The 13,202-nt window shown below is 44.4% G+C and overlaps 1 protein-coding gene across 1 annotated transcript; it reads right to left on the reverse strand.

Moving 5' to 3' along the window:
* Window positions 1-707: 707 nt before the first annotated feature.
* PLD4 (phospholipase D family member 4) lies at window positions 708-12,884 on the reverse strand. Its single transcript, XM_072338403.1, has 11 exons — window positions 12,798-12,884; window positions 10,306-10,395; window positions 8,639-8,844; window positions 8,182-8,365; window positions 7,638-7,758; window positions 7,030-7,157; window positions 6,658-6,858; window positions 6,148-6,287; window positions 4,475-4,640; window positions 3,422-3,518; window positions 708-2,015 (listed from the first exon to the last, which is right to left on the reverse strand). Exons 1-11 carry the CDS (start codon window positions 12,810-12,812, stop codon window positions 1,807-1,809), a joined length of 1,557 nt encoding a protein of 518 aa, XP_072194504.1. The 5' UTR covers window positions 12,813-12,884; the 3' UTR covers window positions 708-1,806.
* Window positions 12,885-13,202: the final 318 nt, after the last annotated feature.

Raw genomic sequence — 13,202 nt, forward strand, 5'->3', positions numbered from 1 at the left:
TTTAACTGTGTTAGGTTTCCTTGGTTAATGCTACTTCATTTCTAACACCTGGAATAGTGGGCTGTTCAGCTAAACACCTGCATCCAGCCTCCAGCCAAACACGTACAACTACACACGCAAAGGAAGGTGTAAACACCTTAAAAGGAAGGATACTTTGCCTCCCCAGACCCGCAGTATCCCACATTGTTAAGACATGAATGCAAAGAAAGATAGAATGTCTTGAGTTGGAAGGGACCCATAAGGATCATCGAGCCCAACCCCTGGCTCCACTCAGGGCCACCCTAAAATCACATCCTATGTCTGAGAACATCATCCAGGTGCTTTTTGAACTCCAGCAGCTCGGGGACAGGCCCACTGCCCTGCAGAGCCTCTTTCATGCCCACCACCCTCTGCTGCAAAGCCTTTTCCTATATAATAACGTGTCTATTTGTTGACTATTTCCTGGTTATATTTGAAGTAGAACCTCTGATGTCAGAGAAACAGAACCACTGAGGTTGGCAAAGACCACTAAAATCACCCAGTTCAAGCACCAACCCATCTTATGCTAGTAGATGGTAATTAAAAATACTAATTAATTACATTTGGGAAAGACCTTAAAGAAATCACAATCTAAATGAGACAAACAATGGGTGGGAGGATAAGGATACAGATGAATACTGCTTTGCAAGTAGAAAAATGAAAATACTGAAGAGATTCAAGGCCCAGTTACAATTTTCACCATGTTCAACCTTTTTAATAGTGATCAAGCAAAGAGAAGATATCAAGAAACCAAACTCAAGTTCCACTAAGATTCAGTTAATTGCCTCAATTGCAAACCTCTCCTTCACTTGTGGAGAAAAAGAAACAACCAAGACAGGTGATGGCAGTAAAGAAAATAAAGATCACTCTAATAAACATCCGTTTTTCCTTTGTAAGTTGAGCCTCATCCCAACATTCCATTCTCGTAACTTACCCAGAAACTGCCTCACTACACAACTTACCCAGCGCTGTCAGGTTTGAGCTCCTAAGGGAAGGAGGAAGTAGTTTTCTGCTGCTGCAAAACTTGCTTCGAGTGCCATCTAGAGGATACGCTCCTCTATTGAAAATCGTCGTGCTGGAACCTTTAAAGCCTCAGATTCTCAAAATCACCGACTGTTCACGTGAGCTCTTCGTAGTGGGTCAAATCTCGGCAGTTGTTACTCCTGCGTGCACGTATCCCTACAGTCTGTGGCCAGATGTATTTGTTGGTGCAGGTTAATAAACCTGTGAAGTATAACTGGTGAAAAGCAGTGATTTGGAGTCATAGAAACGTTTGAGTTAAGGGCCACCTAATTCAACCCCCTGCAATGAGTAGGGACACCTACAGCTCCACCAGGTGCTCAGAGCCCCATCCAGCCTGATTAGATTCAACCTTTATAAGCACATCCCATGTGCCACAAGTGCCTAGATGCTTTTAAAAACTCCGACCTTGCTGTTGTAAGTGATGATTACTTGCATTGCTCAATTATAGGGACCAGGACTTTATTTGAAAAATGCCTAAGCACATGGTAAGCAAACACTGTTAGTGGAACACTATGGCTGAATAGAAAGCTTCCCAGGATAAGCACAGTACAGCAATAATGACGTACTTCTCCAGTGTATTCAGACCTGATCACATCTTCCCATGTTCTCTTTAATATCAGACTGTGCTACAACACCATCTGTATTTCATTAACTCTGAGATGGGCTAATGGTACACATCAAAGGAAACATCACACACTGGCTGATGAGCAGGCAGGGAGACTCAGCTATGAGAAGTTCCCTTTTAAATGCGTTCTCCTGTTCACTTCAGAGTCTGTCCCTCCAGTTGCAGTCTTTCTGACCTTGCACATCCTCCACATTCACTGAATATCTGGAATTCCAGTCTCGCTCAAAAATGCTTTTTAATTGCTCCTGGACAGGCCGTTGCTTTCTCTGCAGGTTGGTTGAACTCTGCTTGATAATTAGTCCCACGCCGGCCGTGTTAGTGAAGTAATCTTCTGACCAATTGGAAGTTCCTACGTAATGCAAAAGAGGCTAATTAGAAAGCATTCATTTTCCAGCATTTTGTTTGATCTCTGTGCTTGTTGAATGCACATTGCCTTGCTTTGCCGAGGTGCTGCACAACTGCAAATTTCATGAGGGCCGACAAGCAGCAAAAATCAGGTCAGCTCTTTCTTATTGCACAGCTCAAGTTTCGGGAGGTCAGTGTTGACTGCTGCCCTAAGGCTTCTGATTCCTTACTGCGTGATATCTGCTCATCGTAAATACAGTGTTAGTATATGCAGAGGGTAAAAGCTGGCGTTTGATATGGGGCTCTGCATTTAAAAAACAAAAAATCCTCAGTCTACTTAACTGTTTAATCTGTGGGGCAGCATGGGACCAATAAAATAGCCTCAAGCACTTCTTATTCCATCAGAAACACAGGTCTAGCAACAAATGAGCTTCAGAACTGATCTTTACATGTTAAAGGAAAACGAGAGGAGAAACTGGATCCCTGATCAATAATACATCCTCAGGAGCTGCTCTGAGCTCAACATGCAGTGCCTGCTTTTAAACCAGACAAAGCTGGGATCCACCTGTAAGCACTGAGGAGGGTTCTCTCCAAAACCACCGCCATCCAGAAAAACCAAACATTGTGTAAAAAAAGAAATACATGCTTTAGCCCTTAGCAGTTCTTCTGGTCTTCACACCTTGCCAGAAAAATCTGTCAGTTGCAGAGGGTGCTTAGGCATGAAAACAACTTCTCTGCACACCTATCTTCAAGAGACAACAAGAAGCAAGTGCCGTTAAAGGTGACTGGAGCTGCAGGTCCTCAGCCTGTCAGAAGGTCAGGCTGCCTGCTGGCACTGCTTGGAGCACGGACTGACTGAAATGACAGACCCCTCCTGCATTCCATTTTAGAGGCATTCGAATAAAAGAGCACAAAAATAACACCATCCCCATTTTCAGGAATGGAGCAGCAGTTGACACTAGAGTTTCCTCATTTCCATTCCTAGAATTCTGCTCAGCAAATAGCGCGTGGAATTAAACCCTCCCAGCAATTCCTTTTTATTAAAGCACAGTGATGTTCTATACCAGAGCATCAGCTATCGCTGCATCATTCTGAGCACACAGTTTGTGAAGTTCCCACTGTGCTTGTTATAAACTGCACACTCAGACTCAGCATACTCTGTTCTTAATGGTCCACTCTCATATAAGATAATCTCCTCCTGAACTTAACCTACATTATATTTCCTCGCTTTTCCACCTCTACTCCTATACCCAAAGCAGACATTCTGACATAGATGTGTATTTTGTTATATTCATCTACTTTCTATGACAAAATGAACTCTTTTTGTGATATTGAAGCCCATCCCGTCCCAATCTCAGCCCTACAGGATCCACAGATTCTTTTAAGCAGTTGTAATCATGGGATACACACCAATATAGGCTGCTTTGTCTGTGACCATAAATTTGTTGTGATTCACTCTCCCATAAGGAATATTTGTGTGATTCAAAACTGGAACAATGAAGAGTTTCTGGATGGGAAGAAATTAAAACATACATAGAAATACCATAAGAGAAACAGGCTGGTGCAGATTTCCTACATTTTCATATAATAGAATGCTGGAGAAATAAGAGAGTAATCCACACACTAGTATTAAATGTACCATAAAAGAGATTTTACTCCTATCCAAGAAAACTAACAAATACTATTTCCACTATACATAAAATTTGATAAGCAATTGAGATCAGATAAGGATAATGTTTGCTTCACAATGTCCCATTAGTGACACAGCTATTATCATTACAGGGCAGACAATTAAATGCAGTTTTAGGCAGCTGTTTAATAGATCTGCATTTACCACTGATTGCTGCTCTTATTTTGTGCTAAAAGGGGCTGATCACAGGCACAGTGAGTACTGCAGATAGCAGCAATACCAAACTTTTTGTGTGAAATCTCACTAAAATCTACATTTCTGTTCTTCTGTTTTGTGGTTGTTCCTCTCTCCCCCCCCCCAAATCTTTTAAAAACCTATTTCTTTCTGTTCTGGTAAGTGCACTGTGTTGGGAGCTTCCACATCATTGAATCATTACAGTTGGAAAAGACTACTAAGATCATCTTCTCCAACCCCAGTCTACCATCACCTGCCCATTGACCACGTCCCTTTGTGCCCCTTTTCCTGAACACCTCCAGGGACAGCAACTCCACCACCTCCCCATTGGCCTGTGCCAACGCACCACCACTCTTCTGGAGAATAAATGTTTCCTAATGTCCAACCTGAACCCTCTCCTCGCTCTGTGCTTTCCATTCTAATGCCTACAATGTAATATTAATTGTAGAACAAAAAAAAGTCTCAACATATAGAGGCAAGTAGAGGAGCTCTCAACTGCCAAAAAGACATGATACTAGAGCTATCTGAGATAGTCCACACAGACAAGATCATAAGACCATCAGGTCCTCATTCAGATGGTTACTATCACATTATCATACCACGCTGACACTCATGTGGGTGTGAGGGTTGTTGAGAGCACTCAGGGACCTCAGGTAGTGGAGCATGGATGGGTCGGTGTGGGTCCAGCAGCTGACCAGAAGCCGGATTTGTACTCTGTAGTCGAAAGCCACACGTCTCAGAGCATTGTCAATGGCTGGCCAGTATCTAGAGAAAAGCAGGTGGGCAGAGAGAGGAGGATTTTTGTAAAGGTTGCCTTGAAAAATTCCTACAACAAACAGGGAACACAAATGACACTGTGCAGAAATGGGAATTCTGTTATCTAGTAAGAGGAATGCTCGTGCCGCCCTGGGAGGGATACAAGAGATTTCTGACACATACCCAACCAGGTCTTCTCACAGTGTATTTTAAGACCACCAATCTCTGCCAAACTTGGAATGGATCAAAAAGCACAGAACCTAGTAAAGAGCATGTACGTGCATACATACACAGAACAACGCCATCATGCTCATTTCCTTAGGAACTAACCAACAACTCCAATGGAAAGCCTGATCATACAGCATGAAGTGGAAACAACAGGGCAGAACCCAGAGGACAACCTAAGAACTGTTCACATGGCCATTTCAGACACCTGGAGACTGCATCTAGGATCCACAGCAGCCCTGTGCCATCAGTCAGCGTGGCCTCTCTTCCCTCTCATCTCTTCTTGCTCCCTTCAGTATGCTGTTTTTGAACAGCTTCCATTTTTCCAGCATATTGGTTCCTAGTTGATTAACACTCAAGCATCAGGACAGCAGCTTCATTCCCCTGCCTCAGCTGCTGGAAAGACCAAAGCTGAACTAATCAGCCCCTATTCACCCTACTGCAGCTGGTTGCTGTGGAGATAGCCAGAAGCCCAGTGCTGCTTCCCCCACAGCCTTTCAAACTCCCATTCGTATCAGATCAAGCCCTAGATGTCACAAATGGTGGATTTAGGGCTTCAGATGAGATATGACTAGTATTAGCACTTCCATTCCTAAGAGGGGGAAAAATGGACATGATGAATAATTATGGCAAAATGGTAACCTAGGGTTCACTCTATTCTTGACAAGCCACCTCGTCCATAATGGTTTGCATGAGCTACTTTCTCAGTCAGCTTATTTAGATGACTGGAAAGCTCACAGATGTTGTAAGCAGGTAACGCTCATAGCACTTTCTTGCACATATACATCCTAATCCAAGCATATCAAAGAAGATTTGGAATCTTTGTGGCTGGCCCATGGCCCAGAAGCTTTCTGTTAGTCCTGTTAGAAGTGAAGAACAGAAAGAAAGAAACAGGAACCGAAGGGGCAAAGCAATATTTTCTTTGAGAAGTCTGATATCATATATATTTCTGCTGTTCCCATTCCTTCTTCTATTCATATTGCTGGTGCACTGTGTTTTTAATGGAGCTACACCCAACTGTCCCTAATCTGGCATTTTGCAGTTTTCTTGCTGTTTGAGGAGGCTGCTTCAAAATGCAAAGAAAGCAGAAGGGTAGGGAAGGATGTAAAACATCCTTCCTGTACATCACAAGTTGCAGCCATGAACGCGGAGCATATCTTCCACTCTTTCTACTCAAAATAAAGCTGAATTATTTTCACTGCAAGTTGGTGTTAGGGAAAGAATCAAACATCTTCCTTTGAAACAGCCCAAGTTTGGCTGTCAACCAGTTTGGTCAGGATTAAAATCATACCTTTCTGGGTGAACAAAACGGCTGGTAGGGAAATAATCCATAACAGAAATATAGACGAATTTATGTGCCGCACTGATAACACTGATAATAGCAAAGAGGTCATGGGTGCGACCTTCTGGACAAAATGCAGGAGGAGAAGCCTGTCAGAAGAGAACATGCAGGTCAGTGACTTCATTCTTTTGTCAAACTGTGATGGATTCACATTTGAGCCTGTTCAGTTTTCACTGCAATACCATAAAGCATTTGAGGCAGAGTATTCCTCATGCTTTTCATGTCCCATTGGGTCAGACACTCACTGATATATTAAGCCCACAGGAGATGTGCATCCTTTCCTTACCGAACAACCTGATAGCCCAAGCCATGTTACCCCGTATTCCTTGAGTAGTAACCTGTTGACTTAATCACTACCCATTTAGAGCAGAAGTAGCTAAGGAGCACTAAAAAGAAAACTTTTCTAGTCAAAACTTAAACACAGTTTATAGTCTGTGTTGTTATTTAAAGCATACTTACAGAAAAATAGACTTTTGTCAAGGTTCCATTGAATTCTACTTCCAGAGGCCGAGAGTTGTTTATGTGGGTAGAATAGTTTCGAGGCCAAGGGTTTGGGATGGTAGCACCAGCATGTCCAAGATCCCAGTAAGTTCGAAATGTTTTCCAGAGGTCTTTGGCTAAGCAGCTGCAGTTGTATATCACAGCACCAAACTCTTTCACCTGCAAAGACAGCACACTGTGTCACAGCCCCAGAAAGAGCCTCCTCCTCCCTCAGTGGTTTCTTTGCTGTTTGTCCCTCTCAGTCAACATTTTACATTGTTAGGATTTTCTGTTGTGTTCTTGGATGTTAATTCTCCCCCAGGTGTTTGAACATGCAATGGCAGAGCTTACCTGAGATAAAGATCTCCAGTCCATATTTGCACTACCAATATATATGTGTTTCATGTCTATGATCCAAAATTTACTGTGCAAAACTCCTCCTGTCAAACGTCCAAAATCAATTCTTTTTATATGAGCTCCTAAAGAAAGATGGAGAAGGAAGAAGTAAGCTTAGGTACAGCATGGAGGTGGCATACTGTACTGTCTCCCTGGCAGCCAGAACGTGCAATCACAGAATCACAAAATCAGTAAGATTGGAAAGACCAATAAGATCATGTAGTCCAACCATCAGCCCATGCCTGTTATCACTCTAGACCATGTCAGTCAGTGCCACATCTGCCCTTTTCCTGAACACCTCCAAGGATAGTGACTCCACCACCTCCCCAGGCAGCTTGTGCCAATGCATCACCACTCTCTGAGAGGAAATGTTCCCTAATATCCAACCTGAACCTCCCCTGCTGCAACTTAAGCCCTCTACCTCTTATCCTATTGTTACTACTAGAGAGAAGAGGCCGACCCTCACCTCACCACAATTTTTCAGGCCACTGTAAACAAGGATAGCATCTCCCGTGAGATAGCAGTACTGAAGTTCAGAGGACACCACCAACTGAGATAATTACCTTTTCTCTCTAGAAGCTCAAGGTCAGTTGAATTCATAACCAAAGTTGGCATACTTGCTGCAATGTACACAGAGACATTCTCTGCAAGCAGTCTCTCAAATCTCTTCAGAATTTCTTCACCCTGCACAATGCACTGTGTGTTATTTATTGCATTTTATTATATAAGTAACAGAGACAGTGCTGGACTGAGCTGCCCCTTGAAAGGAGGCAGGGCTCAGCCTCACATCTGCCACTTCTCAAGTGGAGGATGTGAGTCAAGCTACACCACCTGGGAGGAAGGGGCAATGGGCCCTGAGGATGATGAGGAAGCACCTCAGGAGGAAGGCAGTGACTCTGCCCAAAGCAGCAAACAGGCCTGTCACATTTGCTTTCTGCAGCAGAGCAAGAGAGGCCCCACTGGGCACACAGAGTGTCCAGGAGAACAACCCTGCAATAGGGAGCCCCCGTGCTAAGTGGCTTAAGGCAGGCCGTACAGTCAGTGTGCCATTTGCCATCTGCCACATGGACATGAGACATGCAACCTCCATCACTGATTTCACCCTACCTGCTTTGAAGATGAGTCGTTGACACTGATGTCTTTCGCAGTAAGGGACCAATAGTAAGAAGCCACATGAATTTCTTCCTGGGCTATATCAAGGAGGTTCATCCAGGCGTGGTACAAGGGTTTGGCTGCAGTGCTATTTATCTCAAAAGCTAAGTCGTAAGGAATGCTTTCCACAAGTTCAAAGCTGCAACAACAATTGTACAGTGTTAAGTGAGCAGCCGTGACCCAAGCAGGAAACCAAGCACCAGCCATGATGTACAGTACCTGCTGCTCACCCCATTGCCTCTTATTCTGCTGCAAAGGGAGGACGGTTGGAGACAGGACCATAGCTCTGTTACTATTCCTACCACTCCTCCACTAGGAGATTACTAATAGTAATCCTACATCCAAACAATGCTGTTGTAGCTATTTCTCTACCTGGTGATTACTTCTCCACGAGCCATTGGGCCTGGCTTACCTGCAGGAATCATTGGATCTATTTGTGTCCTCTTCAGTTTCTGCGGTTCTCCGGAGATCTCCATAGAGTTCTCCCTCCTCCATCTCCTGGTGAACACTGACAACTGTTTCTTCTCCCTTCCCATCAACTGTGCTGTTTGCTCTCATGAAGTGAACAGCCATCAGGGCAACAAAACCAAGCATCAAAATTATCCCAGAGATTTGAAGCTGGAAGAGAATCCAAACAGGATAAGAACGAAGAACCCACCTCAGTCACCCACACAGCAGCTAATGAATAAACTACCTGTCACAGGTGAGTAAATTAAAACCATTGAACATTCGTGCTTTCAGCTGCTGACAGACAGCATTCCTAGATGCATCACTTCAGATGAGGACTGTGACCTAAATAGGGGTTGGTTTGTGTAAGGACTGTGAGTTTAGTTGTCTTTTAATCTTTGGTGTGCCAACATGTCAGAAATGAGCTTTTCCTCTCAGATTAGTTTGACGTTCACTATTTTTAGTTTAGTGTGGGACAAATGAGTGTTAAACAATATCTCCATCAAAAAAACAACAAAGCAAGGAAATCCACAGCACAGAATTAACTGCGAGATCCAGTGCTGTAAAGAGGAAAATAATCAAGTCATGGGGGAAAAAAGAAATGGAGCTGGGAGAATTCCCTGCCCCATGGAAGGCAATGTACGATTCAGAGCTGAGCATCTGGACCCTTCCAGGCAGGAGAAGTGAGTCTGGGAAGGAGAAGTCAAGAGGCTGTAAGCTATAAATGTGAACTCCTGAAATGGCACATATGAAAATCGAGTGGAAGCCAGTTTGTTCTGAAGGCATCTGTTTCAGTTTCTATGTGAATAGAGTCTCTTACTTTTCATTTTACTATGCTTTTTTTTCCTTTAAAGATCTGCAGCGCTGCCGTCAGTTTCAGGCAGTGGGAGAAAAATGCTTTTAAACCAAATGTCAACTTCAAATTTTGCCTTCCTGCTTGTTCTCCTTTTCACTGACGGCAAAGAGAATCCCGCCACTTTTTAATGGTTGTGAACTTCACCCCGGGAACAGTGAAGGCAGAGGTTTTAGAAGACATTTCTCAGGCCAGAGGTGTGTTTTGAAATCATATCTTGGCTGTCACCATGCTGTGAGTTTGGAATGCCAGGTGCTACAAGCATGTCGAATTAATCCAGTGATTCCAGAAGCTTCTTGTGGTGAGACCAAGCTTGAAGGACAGTCTGCCCAGTGTCAGACAGCACAAGGCTTCACAAGGTTGGGTGAAAAGGGGTAAGTGAGGCCTTAGAATGAATTACAGCATGTTATGTAAAGCATACCATTCCTTTCAGAGGAACTGCATGTAATCAAAGCTTATTTATATCAGGATAAGAGATACCAACGCCATTTACACACTTGGCTCTCACTAGCATCTGTGCTAATGAAGGAAGCGGGGGTATTCTTGCATAAGCGAGGGCTGCAGGACTGGGGTCCACATTACTCCTGCTTGGCAAGGTTTGATCATCCTACTGGATAAATCAATGAGGGGTTTGTGACTCACTTGTTTCCAAGTAGGATTGAAAACTACAAAGATTACCACAAGCAATAAAATCATTCTTCTTTTTCGGCTCTGTCTTTTCAGAAGCATCAACGTCATCTCAGCTCTTGTGAGCAAATGTGGTGCATCTCAGTAATTACCATTTTGACATCTTTCTGATTGTTCATGCTTAATTTCACGTTGGAGGACTCATTAACCATCGGGGATGCTTTTAATGCTCTTTTCACAATCTGAAAAACAGAAATGTATGCAAGGGGAAAAATAAAGCTTTATGGCAGCATTTGTAGAAAGCCAGTTATAGACTGAAAAAGCAGGTCACTGCCATTGCTTTATGTAGCGCTCTGAGATTAAAGTACGAGTGTGTGCCACGTTCTCTCTGTGTTATGGATCTTGAGTGACATTAACAGATTCCAAAGGGGGAGAGAGAGAGACAATTCCCTGCAGATTTTCCCTGTGCTGTCTACACAGAGAAGCCACTGCAGTAGTTAATGTGTAAACAACTGCATCACTGCCTCTTCAGGTTATCCTCTGACACCCGCTGTAGGCTAACACGTTTGCCAGCTATTAATAGCTAAGTGCAAAAACCACAGGTGTGATGCTGTACAGCATCAATGTCACTGCGTGTGTGACTCTATTATTACAGAATCATAGAACCGTTTAAGTTGGAAGGGACCTTGAAAGGCCATCTAGTCCTACTCCCTGCAATGAACAGGGACATCTACAGCTCTCAGGCTCCTTTCTTCCTATGCGTGTGAGCTGTCTTCAATGCTGGTGTCTTTTTTCAGAGGGGATTCTGTTAACAGGACATGAACCGGACAGAGCAAAATCTAAACTCCTTCCTTACTCCTCCTTCCCTCTATAATCATGAGGCAAGGAAATCAGTTAACTTCTTTTCCAGACAGGATTGCTGCTAGTCTTATCACCAGAAGAGGCAACCACAGGAGTAAATCCCAAACCACGTCCCAACTCAAAGCAGGTGGTAGGGCAGGGTAGTTAGCCACCTGCCTGCTCTGCCTTCTCAAAACCCTTCACACGTGCCTATGAATGATCCCTGCGTGACAGCACTGCACAGACAGCAGAGGTGAACTTACCCACTGGAGTCGGTCAGCTGTTGTTTATCATGCTGAGAAGCAAGAAGCACATCCTGGGATATGGCAGATCTCAGGAAGTGATGACAGATGATACCACCACCTGTCAGGTCCCCAAAGCAGAGCTTCCTATCCCTTAGCCACTGGGCATTTGTAGCCTGATGATGAGTATGCTGTGATGATACGAGATACCCATAGCTGTGTGGTTGTCATACTTGAGCTAGTTGTAGCTACTTTTGTCTTGCCAGGCTTGTCCCATCCATCTGGTCTAGTATCATATATGGAGGTTGGCAGCCCTGCCTGCAGCAAGGGGTTGGAGCCTGATGATCCTTGAGGTCCCTTCCAACCCAAGCCATCCTATATCTTGGACACAGAACGGGCACAGCCCTGAAGTCTTCTTGTGGGGCCAACTCAGAGGAACAAAGGAGAGTGAATAAAAGAGATGGAGGATGTCCTGGCAAACAGGGGAGGTGGGTGTGAAACAGTGACTCGGGGAACACAGGGAGGGTCACATGGTGACCGTCAGGTCCTCATGACCTTGAAATCCCATTTCATGTTTTAAGCCCAGCACAAAGACTGCCCTGCCCCAAAGAGCTTGTAGACCAAATGAAGAAAGCTGTGACAACAACACAAGTCTGGGTTGAACGGTGAGCCAGGAGACTTAGTGGGAAGAAAATGAGCGGATATTAAGGCAGAAGAGACTAAGGAGTTTGGTAAGAAACCGAGGAAAAGGGGTTTTAAAGGAGGAGCAGAAGGATAACAGCAAAACAAGGGCAGCAGCCCCCCAGCCCAAGACAGGGGAAGCCCAGCAAGGCTGCAGGTGTGAGCAGCCTCAAAGGGCTGAGCTTTGAGCAACAACTTGTTTCAGTTCTCTTTTTCAGCAACAGCCACAAAATGGCCACAAAAAAAAGCAGCATTCCTCTCAAAATATGAGAGCGAACAGACCTTGTATGTGCCATAATAAAATCATCTGCCATGTGGTTTAAGCTGAGTCCTGTTCTTGATGGTTTTGGCTGGGCTGTGTTCCCAGCTGCTGTGAGGAACTTGTGAGATCTGTGTTAAATACATGGGGGGGGGGGGGGGGGGGGAGTGAGGGGAGGGCACCACTTGGAGTTTAATTTTCACAAAAGAAAACAGGGCAGACAGGCAGAATTCTTACTAATAATACTGTAGCAGGTCAGTAATGAACGATGGCTCCCTCAGAGCTTTCAGGGCTTTACCAGCCGCCAATTTCAAGAACAATAAATACAAGCACTTAGCGCTGCTCCACAGGCAGGAACACAACACTGCACCACAACCTGCACAGCACACACAGGCGACTGCTGTTTCCAACATTGATTTCTCCCAGCTCCCCAGATATTTTTTTGTTATCTCTTGTTTCCACGAGCATCAATTCTTCTCTTGGATTTCAAAGACAAGGATGAGGTTTGCTTTGGTACACACTATCTTCCCCAGCAGATGATTGGAGCTTCTCACTCATACAAAGTGCGTCCCCTTTCCCCATTGCCACCCCAGCACTCTCAAGAGCTCTTCCATGTACTCACCATCCTGGAGGACATCCCGCGTGGCCGTCCTGCTGCAGTCAGATGTTCCGTCCAACCGCGCACAAAGGAGGTGGTGTACACCCTCAAACCAGCAGATTCATTTCAGCTTCTTCTGCTTTCTTCCTCCTTCAGCTGCAGATTAGTTCCCCTTAACCTCCGAGTTTCATGATGCACACTAATAGAGTCCCAAGTTGCCATCTAGGTGTTGCTACATGATTCTTAGACCCTTGTCTCCACATGCTTGATATGATTATACTCAAATAGGGCAAAATGGATACAAAAAGAAGGTAGCAGAGCAGATGCAAAGCCTGCTCACCATCCAGCTCTCTCCTGAATTTACAGCTTTATACAGATTACCCACCAGCGGGACCACCCCACTATTAAAGTAGGGCTGGGTCAAGGTGA

Source organism: Excalfactoria chinensis, chromosome 5 (genome assembly GCF_039878825.1).
Source record: "Excalfactoria chinensis isolate bCotChi1 chromosome 5, bCotChi1.hap2, whole genome shotgun sequence".
In the NCBI taxonomy this organism is placed as follows: domain Eukaryota; kingdom Metazoa; phylum Chordata; class Aves; order Galliformes; family Phasianidae; genus Excalfactoria; species Excalfactoria chinensis.

Excerpts from the sequence above, each read along its gene's own strand:
- PLD4 (XM_072338403.1), bottom strand. Across the intron at positions 6,859-7,029 it reads ACTGGAGATCTTTATCTCAG|GTGAAAGAGTTTGGTGCTGT; the intron begins GTAAGCTCTGCC and ends CTGTCTTTGCAG. Across the intron at positions 4,641-6,147 it reads CGTTTTGTTCACCCAGAAAG|ATACTGGCCAGCCATTGACA; the intron begins GTATGATTTTAA and ends GCTTTTCTCTAG.